Here is a 17,580-nt window from a genome sequence, read left to right as displayed (position 1 = left end):
ACCTAAAAACCTCGGGCTTGGATCATACCAACCACTAAAACTTAAGCCCATAGTTCAAGCGATGGACCTTGTTCAATGGGCCAAATTTGGATCAGACTTGTACTACTCTTTCAAGATTGAGTTTACATTTGCCTATTGAATTTTATTTTTATTTTAATCTAAAGCTTAGTCTCCAATCACATTCTTCCTTCAAATTTTCCAACGAAAATAGGTTGACTAATAATCATTTCCACCTTCCAACTTACACATTATTTAATTAAATATTTGTAGTTTTTTTTTGCTTTTTCTTCTTTTTCCTTGGTAGTTTAATTTGAATATATATATATATATATATATATATCTTTTATAACAAAACTTTAAATTAGTAATATCTATTCATTAATATGAATAATTACATATAGCAATTTGTGACATTAAATTTCCCCCTCCGGATTCGCAAGTGGATCTAAAAGTGGTGAGAGAAAAAAAAGCTCACAATAAATAAAATATAAATCCTAATTTTTTCCAAACTATATAACAAAAAATCTTATAAATTCTTAAGAAAAAATTTCAAAATAAAAATTAGACTTTCAATTCTCCAACTTTACACAATATCTTAGTTTTACATATATAATGTACGAATTATAAAAAAGGAAAAAAAATAATGATTTTACTTTCATTACTTCATATTCCCTAAAGTAATTATAATGTGGAGGGTGAAAATAAAATAATTAAATAGAGAAAAAAAATTAGAAAACTATTATTCAAGCAAAGTATCGTTTGGGTGCAAAAAGTAGTGGCTGATCTGACTTTGTAACCAAAATAGATTGTTATATATTCATATATTGAACATTTATTTTTAATAATGTATTTTAAAAAAATATTGTCAAAAAATGAGGTAAAAGGCAAACTATTGACAAAAATAGAGCAATTTGGACAAAATATTGTCAAGTGTAGTCCACGCATTCAAGTCGTGGACCCCGTCTACGACTTCCAGGTAGAGTCGTGTATCCAATTTTGTCCAAATTGCTCTATTTTTGTCAATAGTTTGCCTTCTATCCTATTTTTGACAATATTTTCGAAAAATACATTATTAAAAAAAGATTCCACATATTATATAAATAAAATAATTTCAACATCAAATATTAAATAATTTACCATAGCAAATAATGACAACTATCACATCATTTTATGTATTATCTTTTTGAGAGTGTATCAAAAGTGAATTTTGGAATATGTTCATCGTATTTATTTTATAGATAATAATTAGATAGTGATTAATTAAAGCTTACCTGAGTATTGTTTAGTAGATTTAAGGATGTGTTTAAATTAATTTTCAAAGTGTTTAATTTTTAAAATAATTTATTTTAGGTTAAATTGAGACGTTTGTTGTTAGTTTGAAATAATTTTTAGAAAAATTAGATTATAAAATAAATTATTTTAGAGGGAATACATACAACCAAATTTTAGAATAAATGTTTATTTTGTGTTTAATAAGGAATCCCTTCTAAATATATATTTTTTCCTCTATTTTTTTAATTCCTTTTTACTATTTATTTTTCATTTCGTCGTTCTTTTTGTTTTTTTTTTCAAATTTTATTTTTAAATACTTTGAATATTCTTTTCAATGTGTGTTCATATAGATTTAAATATAGGGATTTGTAAATGTTTCTGTTTCGATCAAATCTACTTCGCCTTAATATATGTGGAAGAAATCATGAGTATGTCAATGAAAAATATGATCGGTCAGTTCATGAAATGAAGATGAATGAAGAACATGATTGAATTGCACACCTTTTTTGTCTAGTTGATATTATATTGTATTGAAAAAATTATTGGTCTTGTTTATATTTTGTTGTTGGAAATCAATTTTTTTTATGGTCATGTATTTACATTTCAAGATATTTGTGCTTCTAAAATTGAATTGTCCAAAAAAAATAATACAAAAATTAAAATTAACGTTTGGTTTGAAGTAAGTAAAAAATTAATAATTTATAGATAACGTACAACTAATTTTAAAATATATTTAAAAAAAGATTCAAAATGTGGGTATTTATTTATGAAATTAGTTCATAATGTTTAGTAGTTTTTTATGGTAATTTGACCTAACTATAAGCATGGTTAGTATAGGACAAACCAAACACAATTCTGCATATAAATATTTATAAAGCGGTCAAACCAAATAGGCAAGTGTTTATTTTAAACTCATTTTACAATTTTTTTTTAAAATACGTTTAAAAAAAAAAACAATTTTCTTCGCAGACAATCTACTCCTAATCTTCCTATTGAATTTAGATTTTAACTTCTACTCCATCTTTTGTTGAACCAAGAAAAAAGAATCATGTCAACATGGTATATTTTCAAGGTATATACACAAATTGAATAAAAAACGAGGAAATATTTAAATTTGCCTAAATTAATTAAGTATAATTGAATATGGTAACAATTAGAAGTCACACCTTTTAATAAAATTTATTATATTTCCAAATACGTTAACATTTCACATGTATTTATTTGCTTCCCTTTTCATGTAAATGGTTTTTCTTAAATGCAACAAAGACATGATCCGCGATCAGATTTTCAATATCTAAAAGATGAATGTCATTGTATAATTATCGTCGAACTGAGCTTACTATAACTATAGATAAGAGAAATTGAATTACATACAGAACATTAAATTTCTTATCAATGACTTTCATTTATAACTAATACACAAACAATATTTTATCTCACAAGTCATAAGATATCCTTTTTCTAGTAAAACAGTTTTAAAACATCAACGTTTAAACCTCCGATTTCAAAAGAGCAGATGCAAGTAAAATAATTATCGAATTTAATCACATTTCAAAAGAGTAGATGCAAGTTAAACATACCAAATTCAATTCCTATTCCAATCTCCTAACAAAAGAATTGGGTTATAGAAGAGAAGAAAAACATGTATATTTTCAATTCCACCACCCACCAACCCAACTTTGATGGCAACTAGGTTTTCTTTTTTCCCCCCAAACTTAAAAGCAAATGGACAAATTCCCACATGGTACGAAAATTTCTACTTGAGGGCTTACGTGGCTGATCCTAATTGGTGAGAGAATGATTTGACTTTCTACAATGGGGCCCTCCACGAAGTTACAAATCAGAATCAAATAAACCGAAATTAAAAAAGGAGGTGAAGAATATTCTAAAGAATCTCGGGAGTGGGCCCACCTTCATGGTTGAATATTCTCGTTCTCCGCCTTTATGAATTTTGAATTAAAGTATATATAGTTAGTATGTTACCATCGTTGAATTTAATTTCTGTTGCATTAATTATTTCTCCTACCTTTCCTTCTCTTTCACTCTTTTCAATATATATAATCAATAATTTAACACAAATGAGTACTAAGTCGCCAATTTGCTTTGCAACTCCATTATTTTTAAATATTTGTAGCATCTTAAAATAATTACATGTTTATGTTATATATAATTTTAGGCTTTATTCGATAATAGATTCGGGTATTTTCTCTCTCTCTCTCTCTTTTTTTTTTTTAATTTATGTATATTTTATCTTAATTTTATATTGTGGTTCGCATGATAATAATAATAAAAGTTTAATTCGTTTTTAGATTTTAAAATTTAGTTTGGTTTTCTAAAATATCGTAGAATTTATGTAACAAGTTAAAAATTTTAAAAGTCAAATGAGAACACGTAGACTTATATATAAATGAATGAATCTAAGTAAGTACGTAATCTTGTTTACTACTTAAACGACATCAATGAATTTGACTATTTTTATACATTATCATTAAGCTATAGTGGATAATTAAAAACTAACTAAAGAAATTACAATTAAATAGACATGTAACTATCAAAACTTGAAAAATAATACTATCATGTAAATACCGACAATTTACTTTAAGATCAAAGGATTTAGCCCTTCAACTCTTTATATAGTATATACAATGGAAGCAATACCGACTTTAAACACAGATCCCAATTTAAATTTCATTTTTTACATTATTTTTTAAATTATGGGTAAGTGAAACCACCGCTTATCATATACGGACTCTTTTTTATAAGAATATTTATTTAAACTCATTTGTATTTTAGTGTAAGAGCATTATGTGTATTTAACAGAATTTCATTTTCGAGAATCTATGTGAATATGTACCCGTGATGTCATTTGTGCCCAATCCCATTTGTCGTATACGACAAAGGGCAGTCCGGACTTTTCATCCAAGAGGTCAGAATCTGTGAAAGTATATCCCTACTCTTGACTTTTGTGCCCATCCATCTCATCTGTCACATCACATATCTCAAGGATATATCAGTCTTTTCACTTCAAGAAAAAGGTAAGAATCTCCCTTTGTCTCTTCGGTTGACTCAGCAACTTAGACTCTTCACCTCGTCGTAAATAAAGTATTCATCGGTTCAAAATATTTATAAAAATATATTAAAATATAAAACATATCAATATCTATTTTGTTATTTTTTAAATAATTTGTTAAATTTTTTCCTTTTTGTATCCATTGAATTACGAGTTTAATTTGGTGTCTAATGATTTTTATTCATTTAGTTTTTTTCGAATATCGATTCAACGAAGTAATAATTTTAGTTTAAAATATCATTTTGTTCAAAATAGAATGACTAAAATCATATTTTTCACATAAATTTTAATTAGAGAGTTTAAAACTCGTAAAGTCCAACCTAATTTTATATAGATTATTCCCTAGTTTCTTAATTTTAAATGTTTTTGAAACTAAGATAGTGACTCTTGACAAAAGATTAAGACCAAATTTATAATTTTAACTATAAATATATAATTTTGCAATAACTAACATTTAATTGAGGAGGAAAAAATAAGATATAAATGCTCTTAGTTGTACATTTCTGTGAAATTTAAGAGGCTTGCTCAAATTTACACCAACATTTTAAGTAGTATTTTAAAAACAATATCACAATGATGTAACCTTAGAAATAGAAATAGATACACTATGATATTTTGTACTCGTGTTTAATTAATCCCTTGAAATTTTATAAAGCCTATAAACTTGACAAAAAAAAATAATAATAATAATAATAATCTACCATTGCATGTATAATAACCCATTCAAAGTCTTAAATCTTATAGGGAAAATGATTTTTAAAAAATTAAAAGAGAGAAAATTTTGCTATGTAATAATAGGGTATTTATATAATTTAAGAATCTACCCATATTTAACGACACATTTAATTTGTGTTTGGTCAACATGTTTTTAGAATTAGGACAATACCACTGACATTAACGTAGAATCCACGAAGTAAATTATAGTTTTTATTTTTAAAAAATTAAATCGAAAGAAATTAAAAATTCGAACCTTAGATAAAAATAAAATAATAGAAATCTTTTGGTCATATGTAACCTTTGAAGTATAAAAACGAACTAGACTTTACTCCATCTTTAAATAAATCGAGAAAAGACATCAATCCAAGGTCTGGACACGATCGAAAATTCTTTAGTAAGATTCTAGAACAAACGGTTAACAACCTACTAGTAGTTAGATTCTACAACAATTGGGTGAAGATCAAAGGAATTCATGCATGAGAGGGCTTCACAACTTCAACAATCTTGATCTCCGTTCGATCTTTTAAGGAAAAAAGATTGTAGTTATTGACATTGAAGTGTTTCAAAATATTGTTGGAGATGCATCTAATTATTTTTTATAACTTATTTATTATAAAGAATAGTGTGTTAGAGTGGCCAAGAATGGATGACCTCATCGACAATCATATGCATGTATTCATCCATTTGTACACAATCGTCTTCTTCATGTCTCTAAGTCGTTGTTTGTTTTCGTTAAGAAACTAAAACCATTTTTTTTTTGTGAGTGAGACTCGGCGAATTTCATCATTGTTTTCATCTCCCAAACTTCCCCTTTTCAGTCCCACAAAAAGCCATTTCGATTGCCTATTTAAATCCTTATTCCAAATTCAGAACACCCCCACTGTAACCATGGAGGACAACGGCGGAGCCATGGGAGCACCTCACCAGAGGAAATTCTCTCTTCCGGTTGACTCCGAACACAAATCCACCAAATTCAACATATTCTCCGTCGCAGCTCCCCACATGCGAACGTTTCACCTCTCTTGGATTTCCTTCTGCGCTTGTTTCATTTCCAGTTTCGCCGCCGCTCCTCTGCTTCCGGTGATTCGTGACAACCTGAATTTAACCGATACCGACATTGGGAACGCCGGAATCGCCTCCGTCTCCGGCGCCGTGTTCGCAAGAATCATGATGGGTTCCGCTTGCGATTTAGTCGGACCACGTATCGCCTCTGCTTCACTCATCCTCATAACTTCACCGGCGGTTTATTTAACCTCTATAGTCTCATCCCCTGTTACGTTTTTCCTCGCCCGATTCTTCACCGGATTCTCCCTCGCTACATTCGTCTCAACCCAATTCTGGATGAGCTCCATGTTCTCCTCCAACGTCGTCGGCACCGCCAATGGCGTCGCCGGCGGCTGGGGGAACTTAGGCGGCGGCGCAACACAGTTAATCATGCCGTATGTTTTCGCCATAATCGAACATATTGGCGCAACGAAATTCACTGCGTGGAGAATCGCTTTCTTCATCCCAGCTTTATTCCAAACGCTTTCCGCCTTCGCGGTTCTCCTCCTTGGCGAGGACACGCCAGACGGGAACTTCGGGCGGCTGAAGAAAACAGGGGAAAAGGCAAAAGACAAATTCTCAAAAGTTTTGTACAACGGGGTGACGAACTACAGAGGATGGATTCTGGCATTGACTTATGGGTATTGTTTTGGAGTGGAACTGACGATTGATAATGTAATAGCGAATTACTTTTACGATCGGTTTGATTTGAATCTGCATACGGCGGGGATAGTGGCGGCGAGTTTTGGGCTAGCGAATCTGTTTTCGAGGCCGTACGGCGGAGTATTGTCAGATGTGGTGGCGAAGAGATATGGGATGAGGGGGAGATTATGGGCTTTGTGGTTGGTTCAAACAATTGGAGGAATTTTGTGTGTTGTTCTTGGATTGGTTGATTCTTTGAGTTCTTCCATTGCTATTATGCTTATCTTTTCAGTGTTCGTTCAAGCTGCTTGTGGACTTACTTTTGGTGTCGTTCCTTTCGTCTCCCGAAGGTACACAATTTTCATTAACCCTTTCTTACTTATCTTTATACAAACCTAAGAAATATTTTGAAAGAAGAAGAAAAAAATATCTATGGAAAATGATGAGACTTTAGTTAAGTATATTTTAAGAATTAAAAGTATAACGTTTGGAAAACACACTCTATTTCAACATTTCAAACCAATCCTAACTATACTGCCTAACTCAGTTCACATCTCCTAACTTTGTTGACTTAAACCGTGGCTTCTATTAATACATACACTTTTTCAAATTTAACAAAGATATTGATTTACGGATATATCGATGTACTAACGAATATTTTAACCCTTGGTGATAAGGTCACTAGGAGTAATATCAGGGATGACAGGCGGGGGTGGGAACGTCGGGTCAGTGCTGACACAGCTAATATTCTTTAGAGGCAACAGATACACAAAAGAAACAGGAATAACTCTAATGGGAGTGATGATAATAGCTTGCACTCTACCAATTGTATTGATTTATTTTCCTCAATGGGGAAGTATGCTTTTAGGGCCATCTTCCAAAATCGCTTCTGAGGAAGATTATTACTTATCTGAATGGAGCGATGAGGAGAAGACCAAAGGCTATCATATAGGAAGCCTTAAGTTTGCTGAGAATAGTAGAAGTGAAAGAGGCAAACCCCTTAAAGGAACCGCTGATGCTGATGATGATTCCCCGTCTCATGTTTAAATAACAAAACAAATTTCCTTTTAGGCCCTGAATCTATTGGGCTTAAGGCCCATCCCATTTGTAGTGTATTTTCTTTGTTTTAGGTAAAGAGTGTGGGGGTGAAAATTAAAGAAGGAAAAAAAAAAAAAAAGAAAAAAGAAGGAAAAAAAGGCACTTGCATACCTTTATTAGGGTAGATGTGAAACGTATTAACTAAGTAAGTTGTGTTTGAGTTAGCTAAGCAAGATAGTTTATAAATTTGATGTAAGTTTTAGTTGAACGTGTGGTAATGTACTCGTTTTCATTATTTTTTTCGTTATTATAAGAAAGGAAGTTTTAAAATGAAATTTGTAACGATTACAAAAAAAGGAAAAGAAGATAAAAAGAAAACACCGTAAGACTATGCATATAACCATCTGTATGCAAGTCCACTCTTGGTGTAAAAGCAAAAACTATAAGACTTATGCACATAACCATGTGAATTTAGATCTAAAAATGGACATCAATAATGTTATTTTCAAATTTTGAATAAGTCGATCATCCTAGGAAAAAGTCAAAAATACATTTTTTTTTTTGCAAATCTAAGATTTTCAATAAGTCAGACAATTGAATTACTGTATTTGTTTAGAGTGATGAAAGGACATTTTAAGGATTTTTTATAAACATTGATTTATCGACTATGTGTATCACTCTTTTTGCTATATCTTAGTTGGTTTGTACTCTTTTAAAAATGTTTTTCTTTAAAAAATAGAAAAAATTGACAAACTATTTATAAATAAAACCACTAAAAAAAACAAATTATTATACTTAATTTTTCTATAAAGTATAAATATTTTGTTAAATGTTATATTTTTTACCGTTTCCTTTTTAGAAAACTATATTCAAATTTAAATTAACATATTAGTTTTTCAGTAGGGAGATTGTAAAAAACGAAAAAACGATGGAATTGACAAAATATTACCTTTCAAGACAAATGCTAGGTTTTTGTCCTATTTTACCTAAAGTATAAATAGTTTGTTTTTCTATTAAAATTTAAATTAATAAAAACAAAAAGGTTAAATGCCCCTTAATTAAATCTAAATATAACTAGACTAATTATAAACTAATTCTTGTAATAAAAAATAAACTCAAAGCATTCTAAAGTAACAAAGCTACGGAACACAGTTATTCAAATGTCGACATTCTAATAAAATATGATTTTTTTAAATAAAAAAAATTGACAAACTATTTTTAATTCACGCAACAAAATCAGGAAAAGAAAAAATTCATTATACTTTATTTTTATATGAAAGGATAAATATTTTGTTAAATGATGTGTTTTTTATAATTTTTCTTAAAATATTAATGATTAATAAATAAATAAACAAACCCTGATAGAAAGTCAAATAGGTGAATAGGGCATGAAAAAGAGTGGAACTTTAAAATTGTAATATACTAAAAGGGAAATTATTTTGGTTTCTTTCCCATTCTCTGCTTCCCGCAAGTAGAAGGAACTAGAACGTCTGGGTTAGATACATACAATACAAGAAGAGAGCAGAGCACTAAGCCACTAAACAGAGTGCGTGTAAAGTACAAGAAACAGATCTCAGGAGCCATAAAAAGCCTATAAATTACGATATTAATTACAAAGGTAAAACAAAAAAGCAATGCTTCGCGTGCAATTGATTCCGCACACAGACACAAGCCTTCCTCCACTATCACCGCCATTAAACTCTCTCTTTAACTTACCACCAACCGATTTACCAAAGAAAAAGTGAATGGAATGGAATAGAGTAGGTCACCACTTCAACTCATTACAACTTGAGAAACCCTTCTCATTAAAGTAAAAAAGAATCAATTTTGAGAGATGGGTTGGGGATATTTTGGGTCACTTTGTTTGTACTAACTAGGAAATGAAATACTGATGGATTCAGAAAAAGCCAACAGCAACAACCCATAAATGCTTTTATAATCATCACCTTCCTACATTTTTCAAAAAAAATAAAGAAAAAACTGCAGAAGGGAAGCTAGAGAGAGGAAAAAACAGAAACAGGAGAGGAAACATAGAGAATCAGTAGCAGACATAATCATGGGATCTAGCAATTCTCCTTACAGCACCACCACCCCTTCTAAGGCAAGAGTCTATGCTAGTAGGAAGAAGAGGGGCTTGAGATTTACCATAAGAATTCCAACATAAGGAGTTTTGAAAGCCTCTGGATTCTGAAGATGGCTTCAGCTGTATGTCAATGAGATCAACGTCTACGCATGGGATTTGGCTGCTGCAGGCTAAATGAATAGGCTGTACTGAGTAACTTCCTATGATTTGGTCGTATGTTATGCCTGAAATTGCAACTGCTCCCGTTTGGTTCTTACATTTGGACTTGTCGCAGTAGTATTGGTCTATCATAATAGGCACCTTTACATCAGAAACTTGGATGTTTGAGAATGATACATTCTTCACTGACCCAATTCCTCCCTGTTTATATTCGACCAAATCCAATCAGAACCGTCCGACTCTATCCATCCCAGGATTTTTATTGGCTAGATGGGATAAGAGTGTTTGAATTACATCTGTGATTCTATGTAATTTCTATCATTAATGCAAGAAATAAATTACAAGTGAAGGAGAATGGTTGAATATATCATCTTAAAAAAAATAAGATAACTGCTTTTATTGAGAAAGAAAGGGTTTCCTAATGCACTGTATTATACTCCCGTTTTACAAAGCGAACATATGAAATCTTTCTTATAAACCGTGTCACTATGTACTATATTCTATCTATGTACTTACTTTGTTCATCGTGTCAAATCAATCCATAATTTTCTTTTTGAATGATGAAATCAACTCAATCCATAATTATTCATTATAGGTACAATAGAACAGTGACCATAATTAAAGGAGACAGATTTGTAGTTTAACTTTTAAACTTTTTTTTACCTGCCAGGTCTTGATTCTCACTCCTGAAAGAGTGTTTTGAATTGAGATGTTTTGGACAACAATATTGGAGACACATGCAGCACTTTTATCTTTCCCAAGTCCCCCCAAGCTGTAATTATAGGCAAGAAAATAATCTTTAGTGCTGAATATAATAATGTTTAAGAAAAGTTGAGCGAAATCAAGCCCATAAATAATATTCTCTACGGGAATTAGCTTTATGGAAAAAGTAAAATTAAAATTTTACCTTATGCCATGTCCAGGGCCACAATTGATATGATGAATGTGGATGTTGGAGCAGCCAGTCTGAATGGAAACACAGTCATCTCCTGTTAAAATAACAAATCTTAAAATAAGTTGGTTCAATTGTGTAGTCCAGTATCTTTGTTGTGTAGCTTTATGTGCTATTGCAATCAAAATATTGTTAACTGGAGGTATACTTTCCTAACCTCTATGGAGTTATTTTTACCTCATAATTTTCCATCATTAAAAATACAAGAGAAGATATGTGAATTTGAGTAAAACATTTGTTTTCCTAGAAAATTATATGATCATTTCTTTAGAACTGAGGCTGACATTAATCTAGACATGTGACAATCTGAATTAATAGTGTGTTTGGAAAACAGAAAAATAAATACTTTTTAAATAAAATTGGCTTTTCTGCAAGCACCTTTGAAAAAATTAATAATTTAAAAGTGTGTTTACTAAAGCTTATTCGGTGATTTAAGAATATCAAAAGTAGTTTTTTTATTTAAAAAAAATCTTAACAAATAAGAAATAGTTCAAAAAATTGAATCAATCTAGAAGCCTTCTTTGAAGAAACACCTGAGAGATGATTAGTAACAAATGGCTTTAAAATGTTTAACCTAGAATTCTCAAAATATAGTAATAATTTATAGAATCAATTTTGAATATAGTGCAATCAAACAAAATTGTTAACTAAAATAATTATTTTAATAAGATATAATAACATTCTTATTGATAATATTTTTCTAACAATTGTTTATATTATTAGAAGGGTATTTAAACGGATCAAACTTTAGTTTTCTACTTTATTTTAATCATTTATATTGTTTTTACATCTTAAAAAGTATTTTTGAAGTTTGAGTCAAGATTTTCTTTTTCAAAGCACCACTTTCTTGTGTCCTCAAAATTATAAAACAGAAAGAAAAAAGATCGAGAGTAAAAGTTAACTCTTGAAAGGACAATAAAATATTATTAAAGAAAGGCTGTGAATTAGGTCGGTTTATACCACAGCCAATGTTGGAGTGTTGAATCTCAACATCTCGAGTGTTCTGCAGGTGAATGCCGTCGGTGTTGGGGCTGTTCTCCGGCGAAGAAATGGTGATATTGTCAATTTTGACGGCGCCGGAATTGTCAAATTTCAGATGGCACTGTGGACTGTTTATTATGGTGATGTCACGAACTGTCACATTATAACTGGAATAAAATCTCAAAGCCTGTCATTTATAAGCAAGGTATTAAAAGAAAATCCCAATTGAATTAAAAACGAAAATCGTAATCACAAGCAAATGAGAGAGAGTGTAAGAAAAGTTTACAGTGGGCTTCATATCTGGAATGTGCTTCAATTTCTTCTGCAGAAACAAAAACAACAATAAATTATTTAGCTATAACCATGACCTCTCAATGTAATTAGCCTAATTTAACGAAGAGGGGAAAAAAGGAACTAACTTTGTTATTGTAGAATGTGGAGAGAGTCCACCAATTAAAGCCCTGGCCATTGACAGTACCAGAGCCTTGAACGGTGAAGTTATGTAGCCATTTGAAATTAAGCCATTGAAACAAGCTGGATTTGGGCCACGAACTTACTTTTGGAGGTGCCAATACAGCTCCATCAATCTGCTTTGGAATTGCACTTCCCATTAATTATCTTATCCTTTAAACTCTAAGCACAGCACTAATTTCTTTTTTTTAAAAAAAAAAACCAATCTGTTGCATGACAAGTCAAAGAATATACTTTTTGTCTTTTTTGTTATATTCTCAAATATACAAAAATCCTGAAGGAGAAGAAAGTTGTACAGACCTGAAGAACAAGCTGAGCCATACAAGGGCCATTTAGAGTGATGGGTTTGATGAGAAACTTGTGCTGTGATGGTATTTCCAACGTAGCTCCTGGAATCTCACATGCAGCTTTCCATGCTGCTAGAAGTGCCTGCATAGAATGGTTTTCACAAGTTCAACAAAGTATATCAGTCACACCTTTTAGCTCTGTATCTGTTTTTTGAGGTTGTTTTGTACAATTTTTACCTTGGAATCATCAGAAACTCCATTGCCCTTTGCTCCAAAAGACAAGATATTAAAAATGGTGGACTGAGATTGATTGTAATACGGAAGGGGAGCTGGTGCAGGGCCTGAACCATGGCCATTGCCATCACCCTTTTGCTTCTGATGCTTGCTCTTCTTGTGATATTGCTTTCTTGCTTCCACTCTAACTACAGATGAAGACACCAGCAAAGAGACTACCAAAAACAGAAACAGTGAAAAAGTTAACTTCTTGCTTATTTGTTTCATCTTCTAAAGCACTATTACTTCCAAACACTAGAGAGTTTAAGCTAAGTTTCTATTGGAAGCAGCCTTTAGAATATATAGAGAATTCAAGGCCTGTCACATTAAAAAAAGCAACCCATTGTCCAAAAATAAATTACCTAATGGCATTCAACCTAGCAGCCAGCTCAAAAAGAATAAACATAAAGTAAACTCCATCTTAAGCAAGTAATCGTATTATAGTTAGTGAAAGTTGTAATTATTCATTGCACGTTTGTTTGTACTTTGTGTATAAAATTAGGTATCAGCCAAATTATGAAAGCTTCCTACGGAACAGAGAATGGATAATGCTTTCAAGAGTGAGTCTTATGAAATACAAATAAATTAATCTTACAAAATTATAATAACAATTATGCACTTGTTGCCTTCGAATAAAATTAATACCTTTGTGCTGGGAAAAAAATTAAAATTGCAAATGATTCTGTTTTGTTGACATGGCATCTTTTGGATAAAAATTTTGGACATATACTTGCATATATATACATATATTATATTACTACACTTTTTGAAAAAGATACCAAGTATTTAATGTAGTTTAGCTTTTAGGTTCCTAAAATTTTTAAGAATGCTTTCTAACATAAAGCTAAACCTCATGACTATAGTATTCTGATTCAATTAAAGACATGGTAAACAAACCAATTACTTGAATAGACTTACCTTACTTTCTTAAAGAGTCCAAAACTGTTATAGTTAATTAAATATATTATTTATATTCTTTTGTTTGATGAAATATGCTTTAAGAAATTCTAAAGATAGGTAGGTGAGTTTTGGGATGGTTTTTTTAAGGACACAATGTATTTTTAACTCCTAAAGTTTCAATAGTTTTTGGTTAAATGATAAAGATTACACCAATTCTAAAACTACTAAAAAAACCCTCAAATACTTATAAGAGAACTACTTAATTAGTGATGTTTGCTCATGGTTTTCATATAAAGAATATTTCGTTCAAAACATCCCAAACTCATCTTCAAATATTTTTAAGTGTGCTTAGAGCACATAATTGATACCTTTCCCAAAGGAAAAAAAAAAAGGTATTTCAGAATTAGTATTACATTCAAAGTAAAAAATGCAAAACCTGAACTCCATCCTTACAAACTTTTTCTCAACATATACGCCTTACCATTTTTACCCCTTAAATTGAAGCATAATTTCTTCCCAAAGGAAAACCACAATATTTGTCTAATAGGATGAAATTTTAAGTTTAGAGTGAATCCCATTTTGATTTTCTCCCATATTTTCCAGTCCTTGGGGTAAATGTAAATGCTAAAGTAATTGAAGTCCATAGACAATTAAACTCAATAACAGAACAGATTGAAGATGAACATCTAACATCCTTGACTAACAAGAACCAAAATACAGATTCATCAAAACCATAAAATATAAAAAAGAGTATAAAAATGGCACCCCAAAATGACAAGTACCATAATCAAAAGCACCAAGCAGAAGGGGTGACTGGATTAGTGGCCAATCAGAAACCCCATTACACAGATAAAGAACAAAGTCTACGGAGCTAAATGGAACGTTAATAAACAAATCAATAAACAAAATCCACTTGGTACTGTTAGGAAAAGGGAAAAAGGAGGTGGGTGTTGTGGTATCTTTGTTGTTTAGTGAGTAAATTTAATTAAGCTTGAAATCATGGGGGCAGTTTATATAGTTGAATACCTGGAAAGTTCTATAAAGAGAGGTTTGAAGAGGAAGTGGCTTGCACGTTGATATAACTAGAAATTCAACCAAGATGCGGCTCCATCGCCATTTTATAATGTGACCTCCATTTGGCTCCATTCGAATCTACCCACCTGGTTAGCCGTCGCACGCGGTGGGCCACGGTCGGTGCCCACTACGGCCATCTTCTTCTTTCTTTCTTTCTTCTCTATGCTGTACCAGTTTGTGGTCGGAGTTGAAATGGAATTTGGAGATTGCTTTTTGGTTTATATAAAATATAATGGTAGGTCAGCTACACCAAAACTACACAGCTCCTTTTTCACGGTCGGAAAAGTGAAAAAGCCTGCTGCTAGTTGCAGAATCACATAACCATGGCCGAGGTTGAAGAAAGAGGGAAATGGATGATACTTTTGGGCTTGGGCCTTGTGGTTTAGCCTGTCACCCAATTCGTTTGTTGGGCCTATTTTGGGCCTTTTGTGGTTTCTGGATGTACGGCCCAAAAGGCTGTTTTAAACATTTATTAGTTGGGCCTGGACATTCGGAACAGCTACCGGCCCAATTTAATCACCTGATGGAAGATTTAGCGACAAACTAAGCTTCCAAAAAATTTACCTATGTACTCTATTTATGATCAAAATTTCTCTTCTATTTTACTTTTCTTTATACACTTTATTAATTAAGGGTTAAAAGAATCAGAAAGATTATTTTTCATTTGGTTTGTCGCAACTTCTTAGTGTCGGTGTGTAGAGCTTTGGAAGAGGGAGTATCTTTCTTTTCTTCAAACAACTTTCGTTTGGCGTATTTTCTTTTTATTATCGACTTTTACTAAAATACAGGTGTCAACTTCTTCCATGTTGTTGGTACGTCTCAATTATATTGCTAAATCTTGACCACGTAATTTTCTCATATGTTATCTCTTCTAATTTAATATAATAGTGTTATACATGTATTGTTAGTAATTTAAACCTAGGATTTAAAAGCCATATAACGACATTAAAAAATGAAAGTGAAAAACTCCATTACGATGAATATGAAAAAAAGTCAAAAACATTGAAAGCCCAACTTGAATTACTATATAAAATCATTGACACGATCTAAATCCAACGTAGTAAGTAAGCATTTAATATATCAAATATTACATATATTATTATATACATATATATATGAAAATGTCTAAAGTTACTTTAATATTAGGTGAATCCTTTTGACATTTACAATTTGAAATTTGTGTAATTCATGCTTAGATAATTTATTATTAAATTGACAGATTAAAAAAAAAAAAAAGGTTTCTCTTGATATAGTGGGAGGAGGTGATCAAGACAATGCAAATTTATTATTTAGAAGAAAAAAATGTAATATTTAATCAATGAGTCAAAAATACGTTAATTAAGAAATAAAAATACACTAATACTCCAACTTTACAAAACTTTCTGGAACAAGTCAAATTGAGGGAATTAAGTACAAAGCATGAAAAAGGAAAATATAGCATAAAAGAGGTCAAATAGTAGGAAATAATTTTTTTCTTTCCAAAAATAATATATCTAAAATAAAGTACGACCGTCACACTGTTCTTTATGTTACATCTTTTTTCTATATGAAAGTGAGATATGAAATATATGTTTGAACGAACATCAGTTAATTTTCTCTAATTACAACTACTTTGATTAAGTGGATATACAACAAAGTTGTTTGATATATAATTTATAATTGAATAATAAATTTTATTAGCTCACTTTGGTAATTTTTACACTCTTGTAATTATATTTAAATATATGTTTTATAATAATTTGATTGTGTTGATATATATATGTGTGTGTGTAAAGATTGTATTATGAAGAATATGGAGTGAGGTTAGAAGGAAGGAATGGGACCGCCGCCGTGAGAGTGAGGGAACAATCATTTTGAAAATAGACCGAAGATGGGAAAATTGACCAACGCCCCCACCAAAAACCAATCAATTTCCATACCCCATTTTTCAACCCTCATTATCTTCAACTTTCAAACCTCTTCCATTCATTCTCTAATTATTATTATTTCCCACTCTTCCTTCTAATATGTATAAATACTACACATTAAAATTTCATAAATTGACCTTTGGAGAAAAAAATTTAATAGTTAGTGAGAGTTTAAAGGATTAATAAAGTATAAAATTGATGTTTTTTAGTGGTGGGATCCATAAATTTCTCGAGATAAATAAGAAGCGTGGTTCATGATTATCGTTCACTCGCTACTTGAGACACAAATTATATAATATTTGTTATAATCAGTATGTTACTATAGTATTACTACCTTAAATATATGCTTATCATTTTATATCCATTGTCCATCACTTATAACACGTACTACTATGATAATTCAAATTTAATAAAAAAAATAATATCTACCTCACACACAACAATAAATTTATATTCAACAAACTATAATAAACAATTACTATTATATAACTCATGTAATAAAGTAAATTCATGTCTATGTATTGAGTTATTCGATCCGACGTCAAACAATGTCAAACAATTTTAAATTACTTTTTCCTAATACGTTGATTTATACATTGTACGATTGATTCAAACACTTGTGAGAAACGACATGAAAAATAAGGAAAACCCCACGACAGTTACAAACCAATAAAATGCTCTCTTTTTCTATCCAAAAAATCAAAATTATG

The 17,580-nt window shown here is 30.9% G+C and overlaps 2 protein-coding genes across 2 annotated transcripts; one reads left to right on the top strand and one right to left on the bottom strand.

Annotated features, from left to right (window-relative positions):
- The first annotated feature begins 5,659 nt into the window (after positions 1 to 5,659).
- LOC103488988 (high affinity nitrate transporter 2.5) lies at positions 5,660 to 8,078 on the top strand. Its single transcript, XM_008447961.3, has 2 exons — positions 5,660 to 7,095; positions 7,423 to 8,078. The coding sequence occupies exons 1-2, from the start codon at positions 5,948 to 5,950 to the stop codon at positions 7,790 to 7,792; spliced, it is 1,518 nt and encodes a 505-aa protein (XP_008446183.1). The 5' UTR covers positions 5,660 to 5,947; the 3' UTR covers positions 7,793 to 8,078.
- Positions 8,079 to 9,203: 1,125 nt separating this feature from the next.
- Positions 9,204 to 13,232, bottom strand: LOC103488989 (polygalacturonase At1g48100). The gene is made up of 8 exons (XM_008447962.3): positions 12,954 to 13,232; positions 12,730 to 12,858; positions 12,378 to 12,545; positions 12,245 to 12,280; positions 11,938 to 12,145; positions 10,933 to 11,014; positions 10,689 to 10,797; positions 9,204 to 10,226 (listed from the first exon to the last, which is right to left on the bottom strand). The coding sequence occupies exons 1-8, from the start codon at positions 13,215 to 13,217 to the stop codon at positions 9,822 to 9,824; spliced, it is 1,401 nt and encodes a 466-aa protein (XP_008446184.3). The 5' UTR covers positions 13,218 to 13,232; the 3' UTR covers positions 9,204 to 9,821.
- Positions 13,233 to 17,580: the final 4,348 nt, after the last annotated feature.

This window comes from Cucumis melo, chromosome 10 (genome assembly GCF_025177605.1).
Source record: "Cucumis melo cultivar AY chromosome 10, USDA_Cmelo_AY_1.0, whole genome shotgun sequence".
NCBI classification, from domain to species: domain Eukaryota; kingdom Viridiplantae; phylum Streptophyta; class Magnoliopsida; order Cucurbitales; family Cucurbitaceae; genus Cucumis; species Cucumis melo.
The sequence above is the reverse complement of the archived record's forward strand: the minus strand, read 5'-3'. Positions and strand labels throughout refer to the sequence as shown.